The 8,566-nt window shown below is 50.8% G+C and overlaps 1 protein-coding gene across 1 annotated transcript; it reads right to left on the bottom strand.

Annotated features, from left to right (window-relative positions):
- Window positions 1-5,020: 5,020 nt before the first annotated feature.
- On the bottom strand, window positions 5,021-7,488 carry LOC109759445 (homeobox-leucine zipper protein HOX19). Its single transcript, XM_020318266.3, has 3 exons — window positions 6,637-7,488; window positions 6,300-6,379; window positions 5,021-5,995 (listed from the first exon to the last, which is right to left on the bottom strand). The coding sequence occupies exons 1-3, from the start codon at window positions 7,027-7,029 to the stop codon at window positions 5,644-5,646; spliced, it is 825 nt and encodes a 274-aa protein (XP_020173855.3). The 5' UTR covers window positions 7,030-7,488; the 3' UTR covers window positions 5,021-5,643.
- Window positions 7,489-8,566: the final 1,078 nt, after the last annotated feature.

Raw genomic sequence — 8,566 nt, 5'->3', positions numbered from 1 at the left:
GCACACCCGGCGAGCCCGAGATCACATGGACACGCATACTGACTGATGATCAGTCAGGGAAGGCAAGGTCGAGAGGTTTGAAACGACAGTTGTTTTTAATGCCCGGCAGGGATCCCGGCGCCATGCGGAGCGCGGCGAGGCGCGCGACGCATCACGGCGTGGGGGGCGCCACATTGAACTCCCCTCTCGGCTCGGCTCGGCACGGCGGTGGCACGCGCTCCGTGTGACCGGCGTTAACTCGTCGGATTATTAGATTATTACTGCTCCCCGTGGATTCCCGTTCCGTTTCGTTCGGTCACGGGGAACCGGCCGGCTTCCCGTCCGGACGGACGTGCTGTGCATTTGCTAGTGAGCCAGTCCAAGGTAGGCGCGTGAGCCGTGAGGCGGGAGGTGCGACGTGTACCGTCTGCATATTTTAGGACGGATGGGTGGGCTATCTAGCTTGGATACTCACGCTGTCGATCGCCCGTATATTTTATTTACTCCATGCCTTTTTTTTGCGAGTATAGTTTACACCATGCCTTTCCCCATCGTGTTTTGACTGTCAAGCGATGACATATGTTACTCCGTATAGAAACCCTACAAGGACAAATGAATGTTTCGGACTAGAAGCATCGATCCATTTAACAGCGAAGCCGTACCATTGGCACCGGACACAAAGTTTTGTCGCCTCCCATGATTTAACAGCGTACAATTTTTTTTTAAAAGACGCCGATAAGTGCCACACGTGTGGACGTTAGGGGATTTGCCCACACATTTTGTGTGGTGTATAGAGGAACAGCCCACACATTCACGTGTGGGCAAAAAAAGTAATGCTCACACACCTCTTTTTTTTCTCCCGATCCCTCTCACACGCGTGCGTGTGGGCGAAATAGATAACGCTCACACGCCCCGTACGTTAGGCCTCGTACCTCGTGGTCCCGCACGCCCCGCGTACAGTCACCGCGCGTCCCGCAGTTGCCATGGTTCAGACCCTCGTCCATGTTTGCTTAACTGCAGTTGCCATGTCGCTGAACTTCGGTTGCCATGTCGGACAACTACAGTTGCCATGGTTGCTCAATTACAGTTGCCATGTATGGTCTGGTCTACTGCAGTTGCCATGATTTCAAAACTTTGGGAGTTGCCACCCACTAAACACTAGGCAGTTGCCATGTAGCACTACAAAAAGGCATGGCAAAAAAACATGTTCGGGTAAAAGAGAGAGTTGCCATGTGCTCACAAGCACGCTAGGGCTGTTGCCATGTAAAAAGAAAGAGTTGCCATCTTCTTACGTGCACGCTAGGGCAGTTGCCATGTACCAAGCAAAAACACATGACAACTCGGATAAAAAGAGTTGCCATCTACTTACAAGCAAAGCTAGAGGCAGTTGCCATGTACCTGCAGAAACACATGGCAATTGCCAGCTTTGGGTGTGGGCTAGGAGACGGGCGTGTGGGCGAAGTGATAAACGCCCACACACCAGCCCCCTCTGCGTGCGTGAAATTGGTGTGTGGGCGAATTGTTAAACGCTCACACACCAGCCCCCGTGTGATGAAAAAAAACGTGTGGGCGACCGGATGAATGCCCACACATCAGCTTAGTCCTACGTGGCACACAAAAACTGCTAGAACGCGCCAAGATTCGTGTAGAATTGGTTGGACGAGGATCCATGCGTGTGGGCGAGTTGCCAGACGCCCACATGTGGGCGTTAGACTTTCCGGAAAAAAATGGCGAGCTTGATCATTTTCTTCTGATTAGCCTGAAAAGACATGAGACGTCAATCTGCTGGAAGATTCTTGGTACATAATTTCTCCACTTCTACTCATTTCCCTCTATTTTATTTTGCTGGTTTTTCACACGGTGAAACGCGGTTTGGAGTAACTCCTCAGCCCCACCGGCCACCAGGCAGTTACTATCAGCTGAGAGCGGTTCCGGATTCGGCCCATCATTGAATCGGGACATGGATGACCTCGGACGGTTGCTGTAGCCCGATACCAGACAGCCGACTAGTCGCGCCATGACGTAACTGCCAGAGCAGCCACACGAAGGCACCCGAAATTTGCCCGTCCAATCGGCACGGAGATGGATCAACGGCCGTTATACTACGAGGACGCCAATTTACACACTGGAATTTCGACATATCATAGACAAAAAAAATATATGTCAAGTTTACGACAGGTTTGCGGAAATCTCGAGAGACATCGGGGGAGGAGGATGGCAGTTTAGGAATATTTTGCAGAAAACAACCTTATGAAAAGCTAAATTACAGCAACACCCTCGGAGTCTTTTGCCCTTGCTACTCCATCGAAGAGGTAGAGTCACAGTCTTTGTGACCCAAATAAGGAGGGTCACGCACCTGCCAAGCCCTACCCGGCCGCACGATTGTCTCGCGATTTGTGAAGTAGTTGGATCCCGGACGATGGCATAATATATTTCAAGTTTTAGTCGTTTAAACCTATAATTTTATATCTGAAACTTACGATTTTCATAGATACAATTCAAGATTTTTTGGTTGTAGAAAAAAAAATGATTTTACTGTTTGCATGTACTAAGTTCCAGGAATTAAAACTTAACATTTATTTTCAAAATTCATCAACACGTATTCAAAATGGATCTTATTTGATAGCTCTCGTCACGAGAAACACGAATATGAAAACAAAACTTTAATTTAGACTTTTTGTTCAAAAGATATAAAAGTTTCAAAATCGGAAGTAAAAAATAAAAGCATGCCTGAGGGACCGCGTGCCACAAATCCTCCCCCGTTGTGCTGCGTCAATCATAATTTTGGTTACCACTCGAGAAAAAATCGGTTACCTGGCGGCAACCGCCTATCTAAGTGCCCCACGAGAAAACACCTTTATCAAGCAAAATATACCAAAATTTTGAATTTCAATGTAATTTATCCAGATTCAAAATTCATTCAAAAATACATTCTGTAACCGCTCGGTATTTGTTGATTACCACGATAACCGTAAATCTCAATGCTCACGAGATTCTTTTTTCCATATGGGATCCAAACCTTGGTGTCGGTCAGGGATCGTCCCTGTGCTCCTCAAATCATAAACTGCCTATATGTTGTCTAGGCAGAAAACTGGGATTACCACCGTCGAACATGCAATTTTGTTCCAGGACCATCGACTTCCCCAAAACATCGAAGCTACCGCTAGATATGGCAACTTCCACAGAACGTATGAGCACCAAGTCTGCCGCGATGGAGGAGCAACGGAAGAAGGCCACCACGGATCCCTCGACATCATCATTGGGTGACACCCACCTGTGGCTATGATCGAATAAAATGTATTGGTGGATGTTGCGGCGGCCACCATTAAAACTCCGTAGGGACAACACTAAATCTAACCCCAAATACGTCCAAAGCAAAGAGCCGCCACCCCTCTTCGTGGGTCAGCGGAGCTACGGCTGGATGGGGAGAGAAGCCATGGCCTCGCCGGTGGAGCGAGGTAGGAAGGACGTTGTCCCTGATCAATAAGAAGGTTGTTGTTGCATATGCCTTGCATCGGCCGAACTACTCTTACTCGGCTTGCTACCGTACCACGTGCCGATCGAACTCCCATTTATGCGGATTTGCTAATCCTTCAATTGTAAAATTTTGTTCTGCCAATTTTTGATAGGAGATTGACAGAAAAGTCATCGCCCAAGCCGGAACGAGAATGTCGTGACATGCTGCGAGGGCTCAGCAAGAACGAGCCGGAGCCAGAGACCATGAAGTTGGTTGTGGCGTCGCAGAGGGAAAGCAAGGTGGAGGCACGATGGCTCGAATACTGATACGGGGTGGCCGCCGACACTGGAGAAGAATGGGGATGGGTTTAGCGGGATGGACAGGATGACGATAGCACGGTGGAAGTGGCGACTCGGGTAGGTTGTGGCAGCGAGGCGGAGGCCGACAGCTAGGCCTGAATTGGAGGACGACACACGGGTGGCGAGCGGCGGATTGGATGAGAAGGAAGGGATACGAGGAGGAAGATGGTCGGGCGGCCGACAGACCTGATTGGGACAAATCGAGTGAGAGAGCATAAAAGTTTTTTTTTCGAAATGGAAGAGCAAAGAAGATTTGAGGCAACCGTTTTATGAGTGCCGCGAACCAACCTGTGGTTGGATGGTTAGGTGAACCGTGATATTCCCAGCTCACCAGGGTCCAAGCCCTGGTGCTCGCATTTATCCTAGATTTATTTCAGGATTTTCGGCTATGCACGTTCAGTGGGAGGAGACATTCCTGTCGACTGTGAGGCGCCTATGATGACTTCGTAAAATCTCAAGATGATATGCTGCCTCAGTCTCTGCTCATAGTGGTAGGGTGTGCGTGTGTGCGTTTATAGAGGTGAGTGTATGTGCATATATACGAGCGTTTGCGTCTGTACTGCGTTAAAAAATAGTTTTATGAGTGCCCTCCTTTTATCTGTCACGTCTTGCAATGCCGTCGCTCGCACAATCCGTACGTACACAAAGTGATCAATGCAGAAGATCAAGAGTCATGATTTAGAGGGTGTTTGGTTACAATGGACTTATTGATGTAGGGACTTAAAAAAATCCCTTTAAGTCCCATCTAAACCAAACAGGAGGGACTTATAGGGATTTAAAGCGGGCATTTGGGACTTATGAAATAAGACTTTCAAGGAGGGACTTATAGGGACTTAAAGTTGTAATATGGTCTTTTAGTCCATGTTAAGTCTTAGGAACCAAATAGGTAGGGACTTGGGACTTATAAGTTGGGACTAAAAAAAGTCCTAGGACTTATTTTCTGGTTACCAGGTAATTACTCAACGATCTAACTGAAAACGACCTCTGATGGACGATGAAGCAGAAACCGCACGTCACTAATTACCAGGCAATACCCCGAGCTTCTTTCTAGTCAAATCGGAGTGGTCGTGTGAAAATTGGCCTGGTTAACCAGGTAGAGGTTACAACTTACAACGGTGCAATTAACATAACTGAACAGATGGTTAAGCAAGAGCAGAAGAGAGGCTAAGCTTTCCCATTAACAATTAAATGAACCAGCAAAGGCGAAAGCAACAGGGAGGCAAAGTAAAGTTTAAGGCCCGACAGGCACAATCATTGAAACGTATATGCATATAGAAAAAGTCAGAAAGGTATACACATTACACACGTACGCACCCGACAGGGAGAGCCTCTCTCATGTCATCATCCAAACACTGCCTGACACGACTAGGAATTAGTTCATCACAGCGGCGGCTTAGTCTATTATCTCCTCTCCGATGATCAGCTTTTGAACACAAAAAGGCAGAGAAGCCAACCAAAAGGAGAGGTCCACGGTTACATGCATGCACAAGAATATACAATGGCCGGCCGCTTCGAGTACTAGCTACTGCCTACTACAGGTGGCTGTTTGACTACCTATCGTCTATGGATTGCGCCTATGATTGATGGATGGATGGATTAGCTAAACTGAACAAGATTCGGGACTAAACCCCCAGACCAAGAAATGGCAAAAGTAGGAGGATCGTGTCCATGTCCATGTCCTGCAGCTGGCTGGCTGCAAGGATCATATGTTACTTGCGACGTGAGGTATTAGCTATGGCAGCCACTGCTACTTACTTGTAGCTAGCTAGCTAGCTATGGCGGTGGTGCAGGTCGATGTTGATGAGCGTCGTGTATGTACGTACGTGCGGTCGGCGGAGCGCAGATCGATCAGCAGGCGGCGGAGTGGGTGAAGGGGTTGAAGAAGTGGTGGGTGGCAGCCTTGGGCCTGTCGGGGTCGACCTTGCCGGCGGCGGTGGCGGCGGTTCCGCCCAGGCGTTCGCAGGACGGGCAGATGGTCAGCGTGGCGGCCGGCAGCTGCATGTAGAACGGCGCCGGCGGGGCCGCGGCGGAGGACGGCGTCCCGGGGTGTTGGCTGGCGTTGTTGGGCGGTGGCGGCGGGGCGAACTTGATGGTGCGGAGCTCCTGCAGCTCCCGCTGCAGCCGGCGGTTCTCCTCGGTGAGCGTCTCGCAGCAGCGCTTCAGGAACTCGCAGTCCACCTCCGTCTGCTTCAGCTTCGTCCTGCATGCACGTGAACGGGATCCAACGTTAGTTTTACAAAAAGTTCACCAACACAACTGAAACGACCCGTAATTTTAGGGAGAGGTCTCGCTAATTTTTCATGCATGCATGGACGTAAAACAAAATGAATTGAGATGGGAGTGCAACACACAAAATGATTGCCCGTGTGTTTTTTTTTTTGAGAAAGATGAAGAGGTGTATAATACAAGGATTAATTGTTTCAAGTCAGCTCTAGCAGGAGACCGTAAGCTGGGGTGCCAATATCATATAGACATATACTCGTGTATAATACAAGGCTCCTAACCTGGCTCTTCTGTTCTGGAACCAGACTTCCACCTGCCTTGGCCTGAGGTTTAATTGCTTGGCTAAAGCCACTTTCTGCTTCTGCTCAAATCCAAAAAGGACACACAAAGGAAAAAAAGTTCAGTAACACATTTTTATTTTTGATTCAGCAGCTCATACTATGGATCAAGAAAGTAAAAACCAGATTTGAGGAGGCATGCGTACGCGCATGCATAAATAGAGAAGAAGATCTCAACAGATGAAAGATGATGCATGTTAGGTATCCGCGGCCATCTATCAGTAGCGGTGAATCGATTCGAACGTGACTAGTACGCATGCGTACGTACGAACGTACGTACCGGGTTGAGGGTGCTGTGCTCCTTGAAGCGGTCCTCCAGGAGGGCGGACTGCTCCTTGGTCAGCCTCAGCTTCTTCCGCGTGCTGCCGTCGTCGTCCTCCTCGGCGCCCACCGCCGTGGACGATACCATCTCGCCCAGGTCCGCCTCGTCGGCCCGCTCCCTCTTCACCGCGCCCCCCACCGACATGGACGACACGCCGCCGGACGCGGTGCCGGTCATGGTGGTGTCGTCCGGCATGCTGAGGGTCAGCGACGGCTCCGCCTCCCACAGGGTCAGCCGGCCGCTGTTGCTGCTGCGGTGCGCCGACGACGGCCCGTCGCCTCCGCCTCCGCCCCCGCCGCCCAGGGACAGGCCCAGCGCCAGGCCGGCGTCGTGGACCTCCTCCTGCGACATGGCGTGGCGCACAAATCGGCAGAGCCAATGGTCTCTAGCTAGCTTGACCCAAGAACCAGCAAACTATCTTGTCTATCTGCGCCGACTTGAATCCTCTCGCAGTTCTTGCAGGGTGCCGCGGAAGTGTATTCACGCGTCTGTGTAGTAGAGGTGAGGAGAGGAGAGGGGAGGGGAGGGGAGGAAGGAAGGAATGAGTGAGGGGAATGAATTGGTTGAGGCCGAGGGGTTGAGAATATTTGAGGAGGAAGAGGAGCGAGGGAGGGAGGTGTGGAGCCGCCCGGGGGGGACAAGGCGATGCAAACCCACATCACACGGGCGTACGCGCACGCGCACTCGACACTTGCGAATGTTTGACAAGCCCAGCACAGGCAGCAGGGAGATCGACCCCTCGCGCCGGGAGGGTCCAGACTCCACAGACCAGAGTGCCGTGCTGCGCCCTCCGTCTCCCTCCCTCTCTCTGGGCGTGTTCCCTCCTACAGATGTGCATATTTTTCATCCCGTTCTCAGCAGCCAGCCATCGCTGCTGCTCAAAAGTCGGGTTTTTCTTTTAGGTTTTTCTCGTGCTGCTGGTATGGATGGATGATTAGGGGTGCCGCGTGGACGCGCGTGTGTAAAGGGGCCGGCAATATTAGAAGCCGCACGCACACATCAGCCTCGCTCGCTCGGCCCCTTGTGCCCACACGCATGCATGTAGGCGTTACAAAAGGTGAGACATGCAGCAGATCCTCCGTTTCTTTTTTGCTTGCTGCTACTACTGTTCTGTTCACCGAGGGTGGGCGCGTTCTAGATCAGTTAGGTACGCACGTACGTGTATAGATATAATAGACTCATCCGTTCAGGTACGGACCTCCCGCTTTGGTTCTAGTACAAGTATATTTCACATGATGATCATGCATGCATGGCTCGATAATTGTTAGGTATTTGCACAAATGATTGTGGTGGAGATGGATGCGCTTGTGGCACAAATATTACGACTCATCATGCACCCACCCAACCATATGAACCACCTTCCCTTCCCTTCCCTACGTATGTGCTCATTTACTAGACGTGTGGTTGGCCGGCCCGGCCTGGTGTGCCTGCTTGCCTGGTGGTTTCGTTTCTTCCCGATCCCTGCTTACTTTCCTTGATCGCCATCAAGTGCTACTACTGGTATGGACTTTTTCTGCAACCTGGCTACCCTCCCAATTCCATGTAGCTAGCTAGGTCTTGTTGGCTCCCGGCCTTTCCCTCGCCACCTTCTTGCTTTCCACATAGGACATGAGCGCGCCCCTGGACCGGAAACTGGCCTCTTTTGCGCGGTGTGGGGCAGGGCTGCTGCCTCATCCTGTGACATCTTTCTCAATGATAGGCCTGGAGTGAGTGAGTTCAGATTGCATCCGTCCATCCGTCATTCTCGCCTCTTGCTTGCTAACCAGGGCGTCGCCGCTAACTAGGCTGGGGAGAATTAATTGTGGCAGGACTTTCTTCCTCGATTCTACTGGCGCTTCCACTGTTTTCTTGGTTGGTTTACGTTCCTTTTTGTGCGTTGCACATCATC

This window comes from Aegilops tauschii, chromosome 4 (assembly GCF_002575655.3).
Source record: "Aegilops tauschii subsp. strangulata cultivar AL8/78 chromosome 4, Aet v6.0, whole genome shotgun sequence".
Lineage (NCBI taxonomy): Eukaryota > Viridiplantae > Streptophyta > Magnoliopsida > Poales > Poaceae > Aegilops > Aegilops tauschii.
Note: the sequence above shows the minus strand (reverse complement) of the source record. Positions and strands in the feature narration are given on the sequence as shown.

What these genes read in the sequence shown, in the direction of transcription:
- LOC109759445 (XM_020318266.3), bottom strand. Translation starts at nt 7,029, where the DNA reads ATGTCGCAGGAGGAGGTCCACGACGCCGGCCTGGCGCTGGGCCTGTCC. An exon ending in AGCACAGCACCCTCAACCCG is followed by an intron (nt 6,380 to 6,636) that starts GTACGTACGTTC and finishes GGATTTGAGCAG; the next exon opens with AAGCAGAAAGTGGCTTTAGC. An exon ending in TTCCAGAACAGAAGAGCCAG is followed by an intron (nt 5,996 to 6,299) that starts GTTAGGAGCCTT and finishes ACGTGCATGCAG; the next exon opens with GACGAAGCTGAAGCAGACGG.